Source organism: Callithrix jacchus, chromosome 11 (genome assembly GCF_049354715.1).
Source record: "Callithrix jacchus isolate 240 chromosome 11, calJac240_pri, whole genome shotgun sequence".
In the NCBI taxonomy this organism is placed as follows: Eukaryota; Metazoa; Chordata; class Mammalia; order Primates; family Cebidae; genus Callithrix; species Callithrix jacchus.
In genome coordinates, this window is record NC_133512.1 from 75079346 (window position 1) to 75101298 (window position 21953).

The window sequence follows — 21953 nt, forward strand, 5'->3', positions numbered from 1 at the left end:
CAGTATTCTGAATTCAGAGAGTGGTAAATAAATGAAAGAAGGACAAAGAACTTCTTTAGTGTAACATGTTGGCAGGTATACCACTCTAGCACTTTATTAAATGTGTCTGATTGTATTAGTCCATTCTCGAATTGCTATAAAGAACTACCTGAGGCTGGGTAATTTAAAAAGAAAAGAGGTTTAATTGACTCACAGTTCTGTGGGCTGTACAGGTAGCATGGCTAAGGAGGTCAGGAAACTTACAATCATGGCAGAAGGCAAAGAGGAGGAGGCATGTCTTACATGGCCACAGCAGAAGGAAGAGAGAAAAGGGAGATGCTACACACTTCCAAATAACCAGATCTCAAGAGAACTCATTCAGTATCACAATAACAGCAAGGGAGAAATCTGCCCCCATAGTCCATTCACCTCCCCCAACATTGAGGATTACAATTCAACATGAAATTTGGCTGGGGAGGACAGAGCCAAACCATATCACTAACTAGCAGACTTTACCAGTAATTTACATGGGCACCATATCAGAATTTAAAATGTTTTATATTATCAAAATCCTATAATTCTATCAGCATTCCCAGCCTTGCTTATAAGAAAGCCAAATGAATTACAATAGATTTTTAAATGCCAGGAAGGAAACTGGAGCTTTTGCTTAAAGGGTGAAAATAAAGAGCCCCAAGGGGAGTAACGATACCAAGGCAGAAAGCAAATCTCAAGCTCCCTGCTCAGCTTCCAAAACCTCCCTCAGCTCTGCCTGGGGCCACTCCAGCATCCATGTTCAAAGCAAAATTATCTTATGGGTGTTTTTCTGACAGGCTAAGACTGGGTTAAGTTTCATTTCAGTCTAGAGAAGTTATTGTTCTGATCAGGCATTGTTCTTCTTCAGATGTCTTACTGGTCAAGGTTTTATCTATAAACATTTGGCTACTGCTGTTAGAACTTGAAGTTGAAAGATGTGTAAAACATCTTTTGACAGAACATTTAGTACACTGACTTCTTTCCCCCTCCCTTGACTTGGTTTTTGTCTTACCCACCCCCACTTTTTTTTTATACCTACTGCCTTTTTCAATTCAATTTCTCTAGAGACACTTTCTTGATCTAAAGCCCAGCATCCTCAATAAATATGTAAGTTATTTGAAGATCTTACCATAGATTTCAGCCAAACATATTTTAAATTATCTACTTTTTAACATCTAGATAAATTGCTTCAAAGGAATAGCAAAAAATGTGAAAGCCTTAAAAAACTTTAAGGAAAGTCTGATGAGAAAAAAGAACAAGAAATAAAGAAAAAAAAGAACTCAATTTGCCACAAGTCTGGGTTTTTTTTTAATATGAAGCTCTTTATTGACATGGTTCTATATTTTATTAAGAGCAAGTCTGGGGGTTTTTAGCAGTTGTTCATTTTAGATGTAATAAGTCAGCACCTCAGAGTTTATGTAACCTTAATCTTAAAAATCCAAAGGGTGAGGGGATTGGAGGGAGGAAAATGATACTTAAGAAGTGCCAAATAGACATAAGTAACAATCAGCTTGAAGATTTTTTTACCCAGAACCCCACCATACTGGTCTGCCCTTTTCAGTATGGTGAAAACTCAATTCAGTGCTTAGGGTAGGTCATGTCTGTCCGGAATCTCTTCAAAAAGATTGCCAACCACTCTCTAGCTTATGCAGCTGTTCTTAAAATGTATAAAGTACAGGACTGGGTGCAGAGGAGTGTGTGTGTGTGTATGTGTGTGCACATGCGCACACTCTCCATATATATACACACACATATATACATACTTACATGTATATACCTATATACATGTGTATATACACAGAGAAAGAGAGATTAGCTAAACTGTGAAAGAGTATGACTTGGGTGCCTATTAATAATATGTGTACTTAGGGATGCCAAGGAGGGAGGACAGCTTGAGCCCAGAAGTTCAAGACCAGCCTGAGCAACACAGGGAGACCCCATCTCTACAAAGTAAAAAAATAAGCTAGGCATGGTGGGGCCACCTCACTCCAACCTGAAGGACAGAGTGAGATCCTTCTCAGAAAATATGTGTGTATATCTGTGTGTGTGTGTGTGTGTGTGTGTGCGTGTGTGTGTGTGTATACATATATATACACTTATGTGAATGCATGAGTCTGAAGCCCTCTCGAGTAAGGCAAAGGTGGTCAGAAAAGCATTCATCTTTCTTGAACTTTGTTCTTCCAATGTTTTTAGTATGCAATATTTATTTTTCCACATGTTTACTTTGAACAATTGTTTTTGCCATTTGAAGTTTTAAAACCATTTAAATATTACTCTCAAGTACTACGTTAAATACAAATAGCAAGAGCAGTCATCCTTGCCCTATTCCTGACAAGATTTCAGTTTTTCAGTATTGAGTATCGGTGTTTGCTAAGGGATTTTTATACATGGTGTTCATTATTTTGAGGTAACTTCCTTCTATTCTTAATTTATTGAGAGTTTTTAATCATGAAAGGGTATTGAATTTTGTCAAGTGCTTTTCCTACATATGTGTAGATGATCATGTTATTTTGATCCATTGTTCGCTTATTACATTGGCTGATTTTTGTATTTTGAGCCATCTTTGTATCCAAGGGATGAATCCCACTTGGCAACGTGTATGGTCATTTTAATGTGCTGTTGAATTCAGTTTGTTAGTATTTTGTTGAGGATTTTTACATCTGTACTTATCAGGGATATTGGCCTGAAGGGAGGGAAAAATAGGGAGTTGCCTATAAGTTTGGGTTATGCAAGATGAATAAGTTCTAGAGATTTGTGGAACATGGTGCTTATAGTTAATATTACTATATTTTATGTTTGAAATTTTATTAAGAGGGTGAATATAATGTCCTTACCACACTAAAATAAAATTAAGGGGGGAAAAATCTGTATTCATGCCACATTCTGTTTTAGGAAAGTGGCTAGAAATGGATACTCTGTTTCCAAAGGGGTCTTTTGGGCTTGGGAATGCTGGTCTTCATTGAGAAAGAATTAAATTGTTCCTAAGGCCAGCCCTTGTATTGAGAAATTGTAATGCTGGTCGCCAGATTGGCACAGAATTCCTGGCCTTGTGTAACTTCAGCCTACAGTGACTTTCCCTGAGCATCCTGGTAATCCAGGGTGGAGAGTAAGTATGCCTCCCTCTCTCCACCTGCTGTGCAGGAAGACATTTAGTCAGCTCGTGAATTATTAGGTTGATGCAAAATTAAGCATGGTTTTTTGCCATTAAAAGTAATGGCATAAGCACAATTATTTCTTGAAATATGTCTATGGAACACCAAGTGAATACAAATTTATTACCAAAATGAAGAAAGTAAACAGCAGGTAACCACTCAATAATCTGGACTGAGTATCCCTGTTTTACAAATGAAGTGTGCACAAAGCGGTAGTCTAGAGGCTCACAGAACTCCTGGCAGGGTAACCATTGGTCTCTGTTGCCTTGCTTGGGTGTCACTCTGGCTGAAAGATTTTGCTGGGAGAATGGTGATCCTGTTCATATGGAAAATGATGCTCTTTTCTTCTCTTAAGATCTGTGGCTAGAATGCTGTTTAGATTTTAGCTTGTGAAAATGTTGCCTAAGTCAAGTTCTCTCCTGCAAATTTCAGATGCGTTTGTGACCTGCCAGCATGTTCAGTTTTCTTTTATTAAAATGTTTATTAAAACAATGTATTTACTGAAATCCAAAAAAGTGTTACTTTAAAAAATAAAGCTTTACAAAAACTTAAATAGAACTTAATTTACTCATATTTTTATTTATAAGCAGAAATTATTCTACATACAAGTAGCCATATGTATAAATTAATAAAGTACACATGTACACATATGAATAATCTTTTTTTTTTCTTTTTTTGAGAGGGAGTTTTGCTCTTGTTACCCAGGCTGGAGTACAATGGCGCAATCTCAGCTTCCCGCAACCTCCATCTCCTGGGTTCAGACAATTCTCCTGCCTCAGCCTCCTGAGTAGCTGGGATTACAGGGACGTGCCACTGTGCCCAGCTAATTTTTTTGTATTTTTAGTAGAGACGGGGTTTCACCATGTTGACCAGGATGGTCTCGATCTCTTGACCTTGTGATCCACCCACCTCAGCCTCCCAAAGTGCTGGGATTATAGGCGTGTGCCACCGCGCCTGGCCCTGAATAATCTTTAAAAGAAATATATACCTTTTAAGAACATATAAAAATGTTTAGCTAACCTAAAGCCAACTTAAAATATCAAGGCAAAAATTCAGACCAAAAAAGGGGGAATGAGTATTCTTGTACAATGTTTATGGAACCAACTATAAGTGTATATGAAACCAACTATACAAATGTTTATATATATATTTATGCAATAAAAGCTCATTAATTCCCATTCCACACATTTAGAATTTATAATTAGTCTAATGATCTTGGCACTACATGTAAAATTAAATTCTGATTAGGTAAAATTCTCACGTAAATAAAAGAAATACTTACACATATAAAAACCAACAGTTTTTAAGTGTCATTTTAGAGGTAGTTCTTGTACTCGAAAAATGTCTAGTTATAAGTAACATGCTAAGGAAAGCCAAGATTCTGCAAGTGTTCTTAGTACTAAAACCAATATTCTAAAGTGATTTAACATGCATTGTTATTGTTAATATGTAGAAAATAATAGCATGGATGGTATTACTAATAAAGGATAGATTCCAAAAGCATAGACTGCCTGGGTTCAAATCCTGATTCTGCCATTTGTGGACTGTGTATGACCTCGAGCAAACTATTTGAAATTCCTATGCCTCTGTTTCTTCACATATAAGAAATAATAATAATGTCAAGTTTGGTCAAGAAATAACAAATGGCAGCCTTCTGTTTCCCCACCTGAACTCCAAACCAACTGAGAGTGATGGAGGAAGATAGGGATCAAAATAGCCCCCTTTATTATGAAAAAGGCTAGGCAGAACAACATGGCTCTGGCTCAGTTAGCCTAAAGGACTTCCTAATCTGCACTCTCAGAACTAGACATACTTAATCTTCCTAGTCTCAGGCAGCACTCAAAAATCAGGTCCGCCTCATATAGAACATACAGCACAGAGGAGTAGAACACATGCTTCATGTGAACAAACTACTCCTAAGGTCGGAAAAGGAAGAGGTTAGACAGGTATGCCCAGTTCCTCTTTCCCAGACATTTATCAGGTAACTAATTCCACTGCCATGGAAAGGAATGAGAAGTGAGATAAGAGCCCAAGAATATTTAAGGAAAAATTCATCTTTGTGGAAACTGGAGGCATCAGGAAGAAGTGTTTTCGTGTTTCTCTTCACTTTATTGGAGAACCAAATGAGATGATGCCTGTAAAATGTGCCCCATACATGGGGAATGTCCAATAAATATTAGCTATTATTATGATGTGTATTATTATTAACTACATCGTTATCAGGATTTCAGTGAATGTGACTGGACTCACGGTATGTATCTAATGGTGCTCTAGAGATCAGACTGCATTTAATTCTTTAAGTTCTAAATTCTGATTTTCATTTTATTTGGCTATTAACCCCTAAAATTTGGGTAAATTAGCAAGGATGTGATTTATTTTTCCTCTTGTCTGGAATCACATTCTATAAAAGGTATTTCTCCATTAACCACATTGTTCATACATGCAGGTGTGATTCCTGATCACCTGCTTACAGCCATGGTCCAAGGTTTCACAGCTGATACTGCACAACATGTGGATGTATGTACAGATCTTTTTGTTGGACAAACTGGGACTAAGTATTTTGGCAGAGCAGAGATGCTTTTCTCATCATCAGACACAACATTCTAACTCTTCTCTTTTGAGAGCCCAGTGTTTATATTTCCTTTTCTCCTCCATCTCTAAAGGATGTCTTTTGTGTTATGACCCCCAGTTAAATGCCCATAAAATTATATTGTGTTTAAAGCCATAACTTACCAGGACACAATGTGTTTTCTTCACCACACTCTAAACCACAGTATTTCATGGACTGGATTGTCTAGTGACTCTGTTTTCAGAAGAGACCAAGGCATAAATATTATAGTTTTTCTAGAGGTATAAATATTATAGCTCACGTTTGTCAGCCATGTGCCGATAAAGAAGTGATAGGAATGAGCCTTCTATCTCTTTTACCAGGTGCTTATTGTGACAATCCCTGTGTGAAAGTTCCCCCTCCACAGCCTGGCAGTGTCTGCTGGCATCAATTTTTTCAACTACTCTATGCCTGAATAATTGACAGAGCTAAGTGGATGCAGTTTCCTTTTTTTCACCAAGTTCCCCTTGAGTGCTTCAGCAACATGAGGCAATTTATCATGTTTTTGTGCAACAGTGCATAGACTTTTTAAAAAATGAATTTAGACTTTCTCTTCCTGTTCAAAAAATAAGTAGTTCTCAGGTTCACAATGTTAAAATAAGCCTAATTGGGATAGTTAGACCAGCAGTATCAGCAGGCCCAAGTAACCCAAGTTGTGGACCCCCCTATGGCTTTTTTCATTTTCCTTTGAAGAAAGACCCAATTACAAAGGTTTGTGGATTTTTCTAAGGATGTTTCCTCCATAGAGGTTACATTCAGCTCTTTAGCAAGAAAAACACCAGAGCAATTAGTGGCTCTGGGGAATCACTAGCCATTTGTGTACTGTTTCAGGAGAACCCATTGTGGGCATCAGTAGCCTCTATACGGAGATTCCTTTCAGAATGTAAATGTTTCTTAACCATTTAGAAGACAACTAAAATTGAAATCAACAGTGATATCCTCACAAGGATACTTTTGTTGTATGCCCTGTGTTAGAAGATGTCATGGCATCATACTATGGCCATGGTTTCTTTTCATCATTCTTCTCTGCTCACCTCCAGCCTATGGGGTCTCGTTTCTCTTCAGCATTCAAGAAGGTCCTCTCAGCCGGGCATGGTGGCTCTCACCTATAATCCCAGAACTTTGGCAGGCAGAGGCAGGTGGGCCACTTGAGGTCAGGAGTTCAAGACCAGCCTGGTCAACATGGTGAAACCCTGTCTCTATGAAAAATACAAAAATTAGCTGGGTGTGGTGGCAGGAACCTGTAATCTCAGCTACTTGGGAGGCTGAGACACGAGAATCACTTGAACCCAGGAGGTGGAGGTTACAGTGAGCTGAGACTGCACCACTGCACTCCAACCTGGGCAACAGAGAGATACACTCTGTCTCAAAAAAAAAAAAAAAAAAGATGTTCTCTGATATACTTCCAGAAAGCCTGCTGACAAAATGAAGAAATATATAGCTGCAAGGAAGTTAGTCATTTCCTAGATGACATTCTAATAAGAAACCCATTTTTAGATAATAGTGCAATTGGAACTAATTCTTCACTATCCCTCCTCATCAGGAAAGAGCATGTCCAAATTAAACGACTGTCCTGGTGCCTTGTACACCCTAAATGTTTACTATAATGATGGTGCTACATCTTAAAGGATGATCAATTTGTGAAGAATCAGAAATAAGTAATTATAAAGCCAAGGGAAATATTATTTAAATTTTCACTGATTGAGGCATTAGCCTAGGATCTTGCAGGTACTTCTTAGTCAGGATTAGGAACACCTGTTAGTTTCCAGTGACTATTCAAATTGTGCAGGTTAATAAGGTTCTGGTTAATAGAATGCCAGAAAACAGAAATGTATTAAAGCACTCAAGCATTAATGCAGAATGTAGAAGTCATGCCTTTCCAAAGAAACAAACAGAGCCTCAACTGTTTTAATGGCTTAAATTAAATATACTAAACTTTGGGGACTTTCACCTTTCAGAAACAAAACAAAACAGCCAAGTAGGAGGAGTTCAGATAGGAGGAGAAGAAAATGTATATTTTGATAATACGTTGTCAGAAAACAAAACTTTTGTTATGCAATGGCCATCTAAAGTTTTAAAAGCTTTTGAGGCAATTGGGGTTTTTAAATCCTACCATACAACTATTTAGATTTTCAAAACAGAGAAATTAGAAAGGAATAAAGTCTTTCACTTTAAGAAAACTAAATGATGAGGACCCTTGGGTACATAAAGTGGAACAACACACACCGGGGTCTTTCAGAGGGTGGAGGGTGGGAGGAGGGAGACGACCAGGAAAAATCACTAATGAGTGCTAGGCTTAATAACCTGTAAAACAAACCCCATGACACAAGTTTACCTATGCAACAAACCTACATATGTACCCCAAACTTAAAATAAAAGTTAAAAAAAGAATATATTCCAAAAGAAAAAAGAAAAGGCCCACAAGAAGTGGATGGAGAACCCGCACACACTACAGTGCCCTGTAGCCTGAAGGAGACCTGAAATATCCTTGCTAGGTAGGTCGAAACATTCTTCTCCAGGAGCCCAAAACCCTGACCTTGTTAGGCAGATTTTAAGAGTTCTCTAACTAGTCAACAATCTTGCATTACTGAAAACAAGAATTGCATTTCAAAAATTCTCTTTTTATAACTTTTGGCAAAATATCCATTGCATGAAGTACTGTTGTATATTATTTCATTTATCTTCTCATATTCTTCACTTAAAACTTCATTTAGAAAGTCGTATACTTTGAAAATAGGGAGCAATGACTTGCCATTCTTATTCTCCTGCGGTTTTAATTCAGAGTTAATTCTACCTCTGTTCTTTTTATCCCAATTTGTCACTTAGAGTTTCCAGAAATGAAAGTTCTAAGATAGTCAGTCTACCTTCAAGACCGAAGGACTCTGAGAAAAGACATTTTTGTTGATATAACCATTCCACACACATCCTGTTCCAATGAAGTTGTTCTAGAATGTTCAGAAACCTGCCTGAGCTTATGTCAGTTGGTGATTTCTATTAACTTTAGCTGAAACTGTAATATAAATTATTCTTCAGGTGATTCCCATTTGTAAAAGAAAAAAAATCAATTTTCTTTTTTTTCTTTTTTTCTTTATGAGAAACTAATTTTCTCAGACAAAAAAATATTTAATATGTAAAAACCATTTAAAATATTTTTAAACATTCCAAGTAATCCTTAGAGGTGTTTTTCTGAACTATAGTTTGGATTCAAAGATCTTCTTCATCCTCCTAAATAAAAGGAATTTTTTTCATGGAAACCATGTGTTTTGACAATCTTGTTATCACTAGACAATGCCTTAGAGAGCAAATTGGGTACTGATTCCTGACTGCTGGGAAATACAGAGGAAACAGAAATTTGAAAAAAATTTCAAATCACCAACTTTACCTTTTAAAAATTATTCTCCCAAGTACTTGTAATCTGCTGTCTAACCATAACAAAGTTGTTTCTGTTAAATGTCAAGTAAATATGAATCTATCTTTAACTAGATTTGAGACTGTGATATTGACCTCCACAAACTGTATCTTAGAATGTATCGTCTAGGTATTACAGCTCCTTTAACTTTTCATTCATTTTCCCATTATCAAACATATTTTAGTGCCTACTATGTAGTCACACTATTTTAGATGCTGTGTATATGATGATGAACCAAAGACTTTTTTTTAATGTTTCAGGGTACATGTATAGGATGTACAGTTCATAGGTTTCTTACATAGGTGAACATGTGCCATAATGATTTGCTGCACCTATCAACCTATCACCTACATATTAAGCCCAGCATACATTAGCTATTTTTCCTAATGTAGTCCTTCAGCCTGCCCCACCTGACAGGCCCCAGTGTGTGTTGTTCACCCCTGTGTCTATGTGTTCACATTGTTCAACTCCTGCTTATAAGTGAGAACATGTGGCATTTGGTTTTCTATTCCTGCATTAGTTTGCTGAGGATAGTGACTTCCAGCTCCATCTGTGTCCCTGCAAAAGACAGGATTTCACTCCATTTTATGGCTGCATAGTATTCCATGGTGTGAATGTAACACATTTTTTTTATCCAGTCTATCATTCATGGGCATTTGGGTTGATTCCATGTCTTCGCTATTTTGGAATAGTGCTGCAGTAAACATACACATGCATGTGTCTTTATAATACAATGATTTATATTCTTTTGGGTATATACCCAGTAATGTGATTGCTGGGTTAAATGGTATTTCCAGTTTTAGATCCTTAAGGAATTGCCACACTGTATTCCACAATGGTTGAACTAATTTACAGTCTCACCAACCGTTTCTATTTCTCCACAGCCTCAACTGCATCTGCTGCTTCTTGAGTTTTCCATAATCACCATTCTGACTGACGTGAGATGTTGAGTTTTTTCATGTTTGTTTGGCCACATAAATGTCTTCTTTTGAGAAGTGTCTGTTCATGTCCTTTACCCACTTTTTAATGGAGTTGGTTTTTTTCTTGCAAATTTGTTTAAGTTCCTTGTAGATTCTGAATATTAGACCTTTGTCAGATAAATAGATTGCAAAATTTTTCTCCTATTCTGTAGGTTGTCTGTTCACTCTGATGATAGTTTCTTCTGCATAGAAGCTCTTTAGTTTAATTAGATCTCATTTGTCAATTTTTGCTTTTGCTGGAATTGTTTTTTATGTTTCATCATTAAATCTTTCCCCATGCCCATGTCCTGAATGGTATTGCCTGGACTTTCTTTTGGGTTTTTATAGCTTTGGGTTTTACATTTAAGTTGAACGAAAGACTCTTCTTCAGAAAGTGTAGAGTCTGTTAACTGAGATAATACTTGTAAATAAATAACCATGACAATGTAAAAAGTAACACGGAGCCTAAGCTAGGAATTGTCAACAGCTATGAAAGTTCAGAGACAGGCAATATTACAAATCAAGAAGAATTTGAGATGGCTTGCTCTGTGGAGGATGTTGGATTTGTCTTGAGTCTAAAAGATATTTAACAATGGAACATTTAGGGACAATCATGGCAAATACTCCAAAGAGAAGAGGAAAAAGAGACATCTAAAAACTGGGAGTCATGTGAGGTTCAACCCAAGTGGAAAAGTAAGTGGGGGATGGATTACAGAGTGTTTGAATACTTGACTAAAATGCCTGCCTATTCTTCAGTGTCCAGTAGGGAGCCAGCAAAAAGTTTTGGGCTTGATGATCTAGGCAATCATGTGTAACCCAGATTAGAGTGAGGGTAAACTGAAGGCAGAAAAGGGTTAGGCTTCTCTTTAAGAGGTAATGAAGGCCTAGAGTAGGGAAGTGTCAGTAATATCTATATATGCAGAAAGAATGCACAGGCAGATAACAGAAGCATGGCAACGCTTGGGACGTGGGTCACAGAAAAGAGAAGAATTAAGTATGACCCAAAGTTTTGAACTAGTATTCTGTAAAATAACAAAGAACACTAAAGCAGAATTCTCCAAAGCAGTCTTTCTACTTATCACCCCTCTTGGTCTCTGACTCCTCAAGACTTGCCCTGTACATGCTAAAAAGGAAGAAAGTAGGTACCCATTCCTGTATTGTTCAGTAAGTTGTGGTGAGGCAAGAGTTCTATGGCAACCATCTTGCCAGCTTCAGGAATTATTTGGCCCTGATAGTCACAGAACTCTAACCTGGTGTGGCTTATCTACATACCTTGGAAACAATAACCTGCTATGCTGCATAGCCCTTGCCTGCTTTGCAACCTCAGCGTGATCACTTTCTCCAACCCATAACTGATCTCCTTATAGCTCCTCAAACATAGCAAGCCTCTTTCCAATGCCAGAATCTTTGCACATGCCATTCCCTGGAACATCTTTCATGTCGCTTTCACATGTCTAGTTTTTTGTCTCTTTTTGGCCTTAGCTTAAATGTTGCCCCATCTAGAGACCTTACCTGACCACCTTTTCTAAAGAGCCCACTCTTTATTTTCTATCTGAGCATTTAGTTTCTTTCCTACTTAGTATTTATTAAAATGTGCAGCTATTTTATTTGTATACTTACTCAATATTTTTCGCATCTTCTTCTGACAAAATATTAGCTCCATAATAACATAAGCCACGCCTCTTTTCCTGGTCACTGTATCCCTAGCACCAAGAGCAGTGCTTGATACTTCATAGGAGATACTCAATAAGCAACTGTTGAATGAATTAGTAAATGAATGGATGAACTCACTTCTTCAGAAAGCTTTGTATAACCAAAAAATAGAATGCTGCATAATTCAATGAAATATAAAACGAGGCAATAATAGCTACTTTTCTTTTTTAATTTTCAAAGTAACCTCTTCCTATAAATGTACTTATAGAATTACTACAGTGATATCTGGGAAATTGCATATAAGTATTCTCCAGGATTTCTTAATTTCCATAAAAGCTCTGTAGTGCCACACTAGGTTGCAGTGTTTTTCAGCCTTATTAAAAATGAAATCAAACGGAGGATAGAATATAAAATACCAGCATGCATTGCATGCGGTAAGTATAGTTTAAAGAAACCTTTTTTATTGACACACAATAATTGCCCATATTTATGGCAAACAATGTGATGTTTTAATACATATATATTCTGTAAAAATTAAAACAGAATAGTATATCCATCACCTCATACATTTATTATTTCTTTGTGCCAAGAACATTCAAAATCCTCTCTTCTACCTATTTTGATATATAATATAATGTTGTTAACTAATAGTCATCCTACTATGCAGCAGAACACCAGAAATAATTCCTCCTATCAAACTGTAACTTTGTACCTGTTAACCAGTCTCCTCCTATCCTTCTTCCCCAGTCCCTCCCAAGCCTCTGATAACCACTATTTTACTCCATTTCTATGAGGTCAACTCCTTTAGAGTCCATGTATAAGTGAGATCATGTGATATCTGTCTTTCTGTGCCCGGCTTATTTCACTTAACATAATGTCCTCCAGGTTCATTCATGTTGCTGCAAATAAAAGAATTTCATTCTTTTGATGACTGAATAGTATATACTTATATAACATTTTCTTGATCCATTCATCTGTTGATAGACATTAGGTTGATTCTATATCTTGGCTATTGCGAAGAGTGCTGTAACAACCATGGGAGTTTAGATATCTCTTTGACATGCTGATTTTATTTCCTTTGGACGTATACCCAGTAGTGGGATTGCTGAATCATATTGTAGTTCTATTTTTTATTTTTTGAGAAACCTTCATAGTGTTTTCCATATAGCTGTACCAGTTTCCATTTCCACCAACAGTATATTATAGTTCCCCTTTCTCTATAGCTGTTCCAGAAAATTAAATGAAAAAAAAGAAAAGAAAAGAAAAAGCAGAAGGAGAGAAAATAAAACTTTTCTGTGGCAGGGGAGAAGGGGGATCCCAATATAAAAATATTTTTTATAGTGATTCAAAGTTGGTACACATTCTAGTGTTTACCATGTTATCCTTTTGTGGCTGCTGTCATAGCTCCTCAAAGCCAGCCTTGAACTGTTACTTTGCAGTGTTATGATTCCTTATGACCTATTTGTAATGGAAGTCTTCCCACAAATGCACCCAAAAATTCCATTTTTTAACATTTTCTCACAGATCAACCTACCTTAACCTCTTTTGGGATGCTCGGTCTCACTATAAAGTCAATTCCCAGAGTTCCATTCAATGTAGAGTGCTGGGCTGCTTTTAACTTAACCAGCAAAACACACACATGCACACACACACACACACACACACACACGCAATCAGAGTGAAAGTGGTGAGATTTGCTGTTTTTTAAATCAAGAAAAATTTGAAACAATGATTTGATTGACAATTGAAACATTTGCTAAGTTAAAATTTGTTAACTTTTTTTCTTTTTTCTCTCTTTCTCTCCAAGCTGCCTGCCTTGTGCTTGGCTGTATGATTTTCCCTGATGGCTGGGACTCAGATGAAGTAAAGCGGATGTGTGGAGAAAAGACAGACAAGTACACTCTTGGGGCTTGCTCAGTCCGCTGGGCATACATCCTGGCTATTATTGGAATTTTGGATGCCCTGATCCTTTCGTTTCTCGCATTTGTGCTTGGAAATCGACAAGACAGCTTGATGGCAGAGGAACTGAAGGCAGAAAACAAAGGTAAGATTGCTTTAGGGAACTCTTAACTGGATGCCACAGGCACAAAAAATGATGCTCTCCGTTCTTTCCCATCAAATACTAGTGCTTCCCCTGTGATTCTAAATTGCTGCCTCTTTTAATACTGTGTAGTTTGCAGACTTTTCCCAGACTCAACTCAAGAAGCTTACACAACAAAAATATTATATTATACTTACTTATCTTTCTGAAGCTCCCTTAGTCCATAATTATTATTTTAAAGAATTTTTTTCCAGTCTCTTCTTTCCTTTTCCTCTGATGTCAGGTTTGCCATCTGAACTTAATGTAACTGTGGGTGGTGGCTACTTGATTGAATGAAAAGTACCTTCTATCCATGTATTCAGCTATGTTTCAGGTTGCAATAAATGCCTGGGGAATCTCTAAAATCATCTATATGCATCTTTATTAAAGTATTTGTGATCACTGAATTCAGACCCAACTTCTCAGAGAGTGGTAGTAACACTGGCCTCAAATAGTTACAGATAGAGATTTCAGTAGTTATCTAATTAGCTGAATTTTAAATGTGGTATTTGGGTAATCAAAAGTCCTCAGATTTCTTTTCAAAAAGAAGTTGCCTTCTGAAACACAAAGAAACCCAGGATAGAAAATAGGATGTTGACTATCGAATGATACATAAATATACTACAGTGTGCAAATAAGAGGTAGCAAGTTATTATTGAAGATTAATCTTTTAATTTTCTTTCCAGATTTCTACACCAATTTCTTGGGATAGAATTTTGATGTCTCTGTTATTTTAATAGACTTAGATTCGTTTAACAGTTTTATCTTTATGTTATCTATAACTTTAATACTGTGAACTTATACTAGCACCTTTAGCTGAGTGGCTCCTTCTTCTAGCTCTTATTTTTAATTGGGAGCTAAATCCATCCTTGAATTATGAAATTTAGCTTATTATTTCAAGTAGATACTAATTTCAAAAACCCTCCACTGCTTCAACAGGCCTCAAATATAAGCATATTTTGGTTTCTATATAAATGTCACATGTAATGATAGCATAGCAGGCTTTATATCCAGACCATCACTGTTGATGCAGGCAAACTATGACATAGAAGAAGTAAAATGGAGCAGTCCAGGAGAGCAGCAGTCATCCACAAACCCTTTATCTCCCTGATTTATAGACAGAACACATATTGGTTTACTTAGTTCTACCAAAATATTCTAAACACAAAAATAACCCTTACACAGGGGAGTAGTGCTGAAACTTCTTAAAAACAAAACTACCGCCTTCTCAGAGTTGCCCTTTCTAGATAGAAAGGGTGATGTGAAGATAATTACACTTTTATTTACATTACAGATTTTGTGCTTTCACATGCATTTTAATGTGATACCTTTGTTGTCTTTGTAGTTTATTGGATATAGGCAGTTTTCTGTCCAGTTAACTTTACTTCAAATGTAATGGTAAGGATAGTTCAATATTAAAACAAGTTATCTTTTTCAAAAGAATGAACTAAGGAAAAGCCTAGCTTGTTCTACAGATTCTTTATTTTTGCCAACACCTAAATGGACCTGTACAGTTCAAAGTTATATTGAAAACCTTTCCCTTTCCAGACATCTTTTGACCACAAATAAAGAGAATAAAATTCACAAGAAGGAAAACATAACAAAAGCAGGAATATTTTTACTTGGCAGTTGAGCATTCTAACTCATACTCACATATATGAGTGACAGTAATTATCCTGATTCATGCTTCAGAAAAGAACAGCTAGAGGTATAGAATAATGCTCAACAGTTTTCAAAATTGGTGTTTTCTTCTGGTTGATTAATTTATATGGTGATTTCTGATCCCTTTCAACTGAGTCTTCATTAAAGAAAGCATCATGTTCATTCAGTGATTTATTAAAATGCCTTGGTATATAAGTTTTGAAGAGAATGAAGGTTTAAAAAGGTCAATATAAGGTTTAGGGATTATCTTTGCATAATTTTCCTGTGTTCATCATCTTCTCCATTTGCATGTATGACTATAGTTTCTTCCATCTTGTTCTGAAGGAAAAAAATCAGTAGAGGTTCATCTGTTTCAAACCAGATAGATCCAATAAAGCAGTCAGAACATCAGGCCACGTTGATAAAACATTTCAGTTGCACCATATTTTTATTTTTCATTCAAAATTCTTTAATCTCAGACTCTGAGAAGATGTAAACAGCTCTATTATAGAGCATATCAGGCATTTATGCAATGGGATCTATACAAAATTAAATCAGGATTTCTAAGCCTTATATAAAATTTAGTCAAACCTACATGTTCCAGAGAAATGGTACAAGATTTATACTTGCTGTACAAAGTATCTTTTATTGTTTGGTATTATTTAAACACTTGCTAAACATTGAAACTTCTAAAGTCGATCGTTTGAGGAGAGACCAATCAGTGGTTTTGTATGTTGTGTGTATGAAGATAGTTTTGTTAAACAGTAGTTTAATGGTGTTCAGGTGCATGTAATAACCAAAACTAAATGTCATTAATGTTATCTTCTACAGATTATAAAGGAAGAGAGATTAGTTTTAATTAAAAAGATAAGAATAATTTGAAATCATGTAATTAATTATAAATAAATGGGTGCTCTTGCAATTTGCATGGATGCATTGATGTGACTTTTCACCCATTCAAACTTTTTTTTACTATTTTTTTGGCAGCTGTTCTTGTTTTGGATTTCACTATTAATTTTTTTTCTGATGAAACTACTGAGATGGTCGAGCGGCTGGTTAGCTCAATTGGTGAGCTCTTGGTGCTCAACTGCCCAAGGCCGCACGCTCGATTCCTGGCTGTGCACTCAAAACTACTGAGATGTACTATGGTAGCCAGGGTTTCCTTCTGGTTTCAAGTCAATGCAATGAGGCAGGCAAATCTAGCTCCAGCTCGGAATTTAGAAGAATTTATTAAGCACGTGAAGCCTTTCAGTATCATGGAAGAAGTCAGGGTCACATCTGAAGACTTTGTTCAACAGAGCAAAGTATTCATACATTCTGATAGAGATTACACATCTGATAGAGATACACACTGTAATGTCTTTTATAATCTTCCAGTTTTATCGTCGCTATGGTCTTGGCTCTGTGTCCACATCAAATCTCATCTTAAATTGTAATCCAAATTGTAATTTCCACCTGTTGGGAAAGAGACCTCATGGGAAGTGATTAGATCATGTGGGTGGTTTCCCCATGCTGTTCTCGTGATAGTGAGTTAAGTCTCATGAGATCTGATGGTTTTATGTGTCTGACATTTCCCCTGCTGGTACTTCTCTCTCCTGATGCCATGCGAAGGATGTATTTGCTTCCCTTTCCATCATGACTGTAAGTTTCCTGAGGTGTCCCCAGCCATGTGGAACTGTGAGTCAATTAAACCTCTTTCCTTTATAAATTACACAGTCTCAGGAAGTTCTTTATAGCAGTGTGAAAACGAACAAATGCAATGGTCTACCAATTATATCACTTAAATCCTGTAATGAGTAACAGGAGCATTATAGTGAGAATAAGCCTGCAAGTATAGAATATATCCCCAACATGAAGTTCTTCCTGAATGTCACTTTCATGTCATGATCATATCTTCTTTTTGTGGCCATTGTAATTAATGCAGCAACACATTTCCCCATTTATCTGGAAAGACCACTGTATTAGTCTGTTCTCATGCTGCTAATAAAGACATACCTGTAACTGGGTAATTTATAAAAGAAAGAGGTTTAATTGATTCATAGTTCCACATGGTTAGGGAGGTCTCACAATCATGGTAGAAGGCAAAGGAAGAGCAAAGTCACGTCTTACATGGTAGCAGGCAAGAGCTTGTGCAGGGAAACTCACATTTATAAAACCATCAGATTGTGTGAGACTTATTTATTATCATGACAATGGTGTGGGGGATACTGCCCCTGTGATTCAGTTATCTCCACCTGGCCCTCCCTTAACATGTGGGAATTATTACAGTTCAAGGGTGGGGACACAGCCAAACCATATCATCCACCATATAGATTCAGGCTTTCTAAGTGTCATTACAGCAAGGATATTGCTTAGATCCATGAGTGCTTTGCAACAATTCACCCTAATGGATACAACAAAAATCACTGTTACATGAATTCTAACATATATAAGGGAAGGGGGAAAACTCAGTTCTAATTGTTGAACTTGCTCTACTCGCAGAGTCTGAAGATGAAAGGGAATATAAGATGCTGCTAAGCCATAAATTAATCATCACAAAAGTGCTATTCAACAGGAAAACAAGAAAGGGGTACACACAGCTAAAAGTCTCCACTACTACAGACCACTTTTTCCTATGACACATTTCCAGTCAACTAGCCCCAATCCTCATTTCAGTGTTCACCTTCAATGCCTCCCACATGCCTTGAGTTTCTCCCTTCCACGAGATCATTTAAAAGAAGTCACAGACAAGATTTATCATAAATTCTAAAGTGGGAAAATTAAAGGAATTTTAACATACTTGTTAACATACTTTCATGAAACACAAGGCAACAATTTTGAAAATATAACTGTTGTCTTAAAGGAAACCTTTATAAGAGATAAACTTAATCATCTATGGAGCTCCACAGAAGTGTCAGAATATTTCTATGTGCCAAAAAAAAAAGCCCCACTGAAAAACAAAAGTGAAACATTTTTAAATATCTAACTAACTCAATTTTTGTTTGTTTTTATTTTTTGTTGTTGTTGTTAGAGACAGTCTGACTCTGTTGCCTAAGACAGAGGGCACTGATACAATTATAGCTTACTATAGCCTTGAACTCCTGGTCTTAAGTGATCCTCCTGCCTTAGCCTCTGGAGTAGCTAGGACTACAAGTGTGTGCCATCATACCCTGCTACATTTTCGTGTGTTGGAGAGGGATTTTTTTTTTGTAGAGACATGGTTCCCAGGCTGGCCTTGAACTCCTGGCTTTAAGGGATCCTCCTACGTTGGCCTCCCAAAGCAACAGGATTACAAGTGTGAGCTGCAGTGCCCAGTCCCAACTAACTTTATAGAGGACCTGGCACATACAAGAAAACTCAACTGCCTGCTCTGAATTTGGAAAGCCGTTCTACAGGATGTGTGCTATCCCTGGCTCTGGGGCTAATCATGGACAGACAGTTATTGTTTGGGAGTTCAGCAGCATGATTTCTAAATGAGCCAACAACAGCAGGCATTTAACCTTGATATGCTGCTTAATTGCATATTTTAACACACTGAACTGTGAAGTCAATTTAATTATGTAAAATTAAAGTTTCATCCAGATAAAAAGGATTTGAAATGAAAGCTTCATTTTCAATTTCTTTCATTAATTATGAAAAGATAAATAATTACATTTTCCAGAGCTCCTATGCCACAAATCTCTCTTTCCTTGACAGACACCATTCATAAAGAGATCTGTTTCTGCATTTGTGTATATATGGTCTCTGGAATTTTTTATCAGATAATTGGGTCCTCTCATGAGCAATTTTAAGTTCACTTTGTCTTCCAGCACTTAAACTGCAAATGAGAAAACATGATTATCCATCAAGAGGTGACTCTAGCCACCATTTATACATTAAGGGTTTAAGCTCTTTTCAATGCTATAGTTGGAGAGGTAGAATAAATTCACTTTATTTAAGCAACTAATTGAGACATATTTCAAAATTTTTGTATAAGAAAAAATTTTGTTCAAAATTTTTGTACACTGGGAGTTTAGCCATGGCTACATTGCGGTTTAGTGGAATGATTGTGCACTTGGATTTATGGTGCCCAGTGCTAGTACTGTCTCTGACACCAGCTGAGGAGCCTTGGGCAATATCTTAATAGTTACAAAATCAAGCTTCCTGGTCTGTGAAATGCAGGGCATGACCAGATGATATCTGAGGGTCTTTCCAGCTATAACATATTTAAGTTCCAAGGACATCTTCAGGGGTGTTCTTTAAAAAGAGGACCTGAGGGCAGTAAATGCTCCTGCCCTCATAGCAGTGAACAGAATATAAATACTCTTTTAGGAACTTGTTAGCATGCAGGGATGACTAGGGAAGAGGAAAGGTAAAAGTCAAAGGGGATGGGAGGCCAAGGAGGTGGATCACAAGGTCAGGAGTTCACGACCAGCCTGGACAATATGATGAAACCCTGTTTCTTCTAAAAACACAATAAAAATTAGTGGGGCATGGTGGTGGGCACCTGTAGTCCCATCTACTCAGGAGGCTGAGGCAGGAGAATCGCTTGAACCCGGGAGGCAGAGACTGCAGTGAACCGAGATTGTGCCACTGCACTCAGCCAGGGTGACAAAGTGAGACTACATCTTAAAAAAAAAAAAAAAAAGTCAAAGGGGAAGGGGCTTTAGGATGCCTCGAATGTTTTCTGCTTCAGATGTGTACCCACCCATGACCCATGCTGTCAGAGGTCCAAGAGTAGAATGAGTCCAGTTACTCATTCTGCTGTTGTCCAATTACTCATTCTACCAAGAGTAGAATGAGTCTAAGTTAGAAACTCTGGTCCATGGCAGAGGAGCCTCCTTGCCTCACTGAGTTCTAATACTGTGATGTCTACATGAACACCATGATAGTGGACAGAGCCCCAGATCACAGACAGAAAACTATTTCTGTTCTAAATTCCGGCAGGCATTACTTGTGTGACTTTGGACTAGCCCCTTAACATCTCAGAGCCTCGACTTGACCTTCTTTAAAATATTTCTTTAAAATATTTTTTAAAATTTAATAATACCCATCCCTGCCTCCTCCATAGATTTGAGAGTCCAACAAAAACATGTGTGTGAAAGAAATTTATAATCAATAATATCTACATAGGATTTATTTATTCTCTTTACTAAGGATTTTCCCATATAACCTATTCTTTGATGTCTGCAGTAACCCTGTGAGATATTTATCATAATCCCCATTTTGCACATCAAAAACCAAGGTACAGAAAAGTTTAATATTTTGTCTAAATTTTCACAGCTAGGAAGAATTGGATGTAGGACTCAAACACAAATCATTTTACTCAAAATTTCAAGTTCTTTGTTTTAAACAGCATCATATAATCAATTCTTTTTTTCTTTTATTTTGGGGGGGGCGAGGTGGACAGGTCCTCATTCTGTTGCCCAGGCTGGAGTGCAGTGGCATGATCATAGCTCACTACAGCCTCGACCTTCTGGGGTCAGGTAATCCTCCCACAGCCTCCTAATGTAGTTGGACCACAGGCACACACCACCACACCCCACAGATATTTTTTCTATTTTTTTTTATTAGGGTCTTATCATGTTTCCCAGCTGGTCTCAAAGTCCTGGGCCCAAGGGATCTACTTGCCTCAGCCTCCCAAAGTGCTGGGACATACAGTTAATTCTTATGGATGCTTACTCTGTTGCTTTCAACTTGATCAGTCTACTCTGTACAAGTTAAGAGTTTGGTCTTATTTTTATTTGAGAGCTTTTAGATAATGTTATTCATCAAAAGTTTAATGCACTTAAGAATGAGAAATAGACTTTGAAATCTATACTCTTACTTGGCTATGTAACTTTATAAAAACCTACTGAAATAAGATCAGGAAGCCCAGAAAAAAAAAGTATCTTCAAGTTCTTTGAATTAAAACTTTAATAAGGTCATCGTGAACTGTCTGTTTCCCGATGGGATTTGTGTTTAACAAAGTCCTTGTGGTCATCAAAGCATCTCAGAATGTACCTCTAAAGAAACTGCATATATCCTGTCACTTTTTCAGAAGGGCTCAAGTTAATCTGAGAGTCAGAGCTGACCTTAGATGCCCTTACAGAATTGTCTTATATTCATGCTGCTTCTAGTTCATCTCCTCCTACTCTTTTCATGAACTTGCTCCATTCAAGTTTTCACCTGCAGAATTTCACAGGCACTGTCTTATCAAGGTCACTCCAACCTCCTAATTGCTAAATCTCATGCTCAACTTTCAATCCTTCTATTGATCTGTCAATAGCCTTTCACAGCTGACTACTGGCCCCATCTTGAAACTTTCTCTTTAGTTGGCTTCCAGTTGCTGACCTTGCCTAATTTTCTTTCTGGTCTCTTCCGGCTTGGTCTCCTTTGCTGATTCCTCCTGCATGGTGCCATTCTTTAACCAATGTATCCTTTCTAGCTATACACACTTCCTAGGTTATCTCATCAGGTGTCATGACTTTAAATAACATCT

The 21953-nt window shown here is 37.1% G+C and overlaps 1 protein-coding gene across 3 annotated transcripts in view; it reads left to right on the forward strand.

The window, feature by feature from the left end:
* LHFPL3 (LHFPL tetraspan subfamily member 3) overlaps nt 1-21953 on the forward strand; it is a 628028-nt gene that overhangs the window by 423347 nt on the left and 182728 nt on the right. For all 3 annotated transcript variants that reach the window (XM_035254019.3, XM_035254020.3, XM_035254018.3), the window contains exon 2: nt 13601-13837. In XM_035254019.3, the coding sequence (XP_035109910.1) occupies nt 13601-13837 (237 nt within the window). The remainder of the gene's footprint in view (nt 1-13600; nt 13838-21953) is intronic.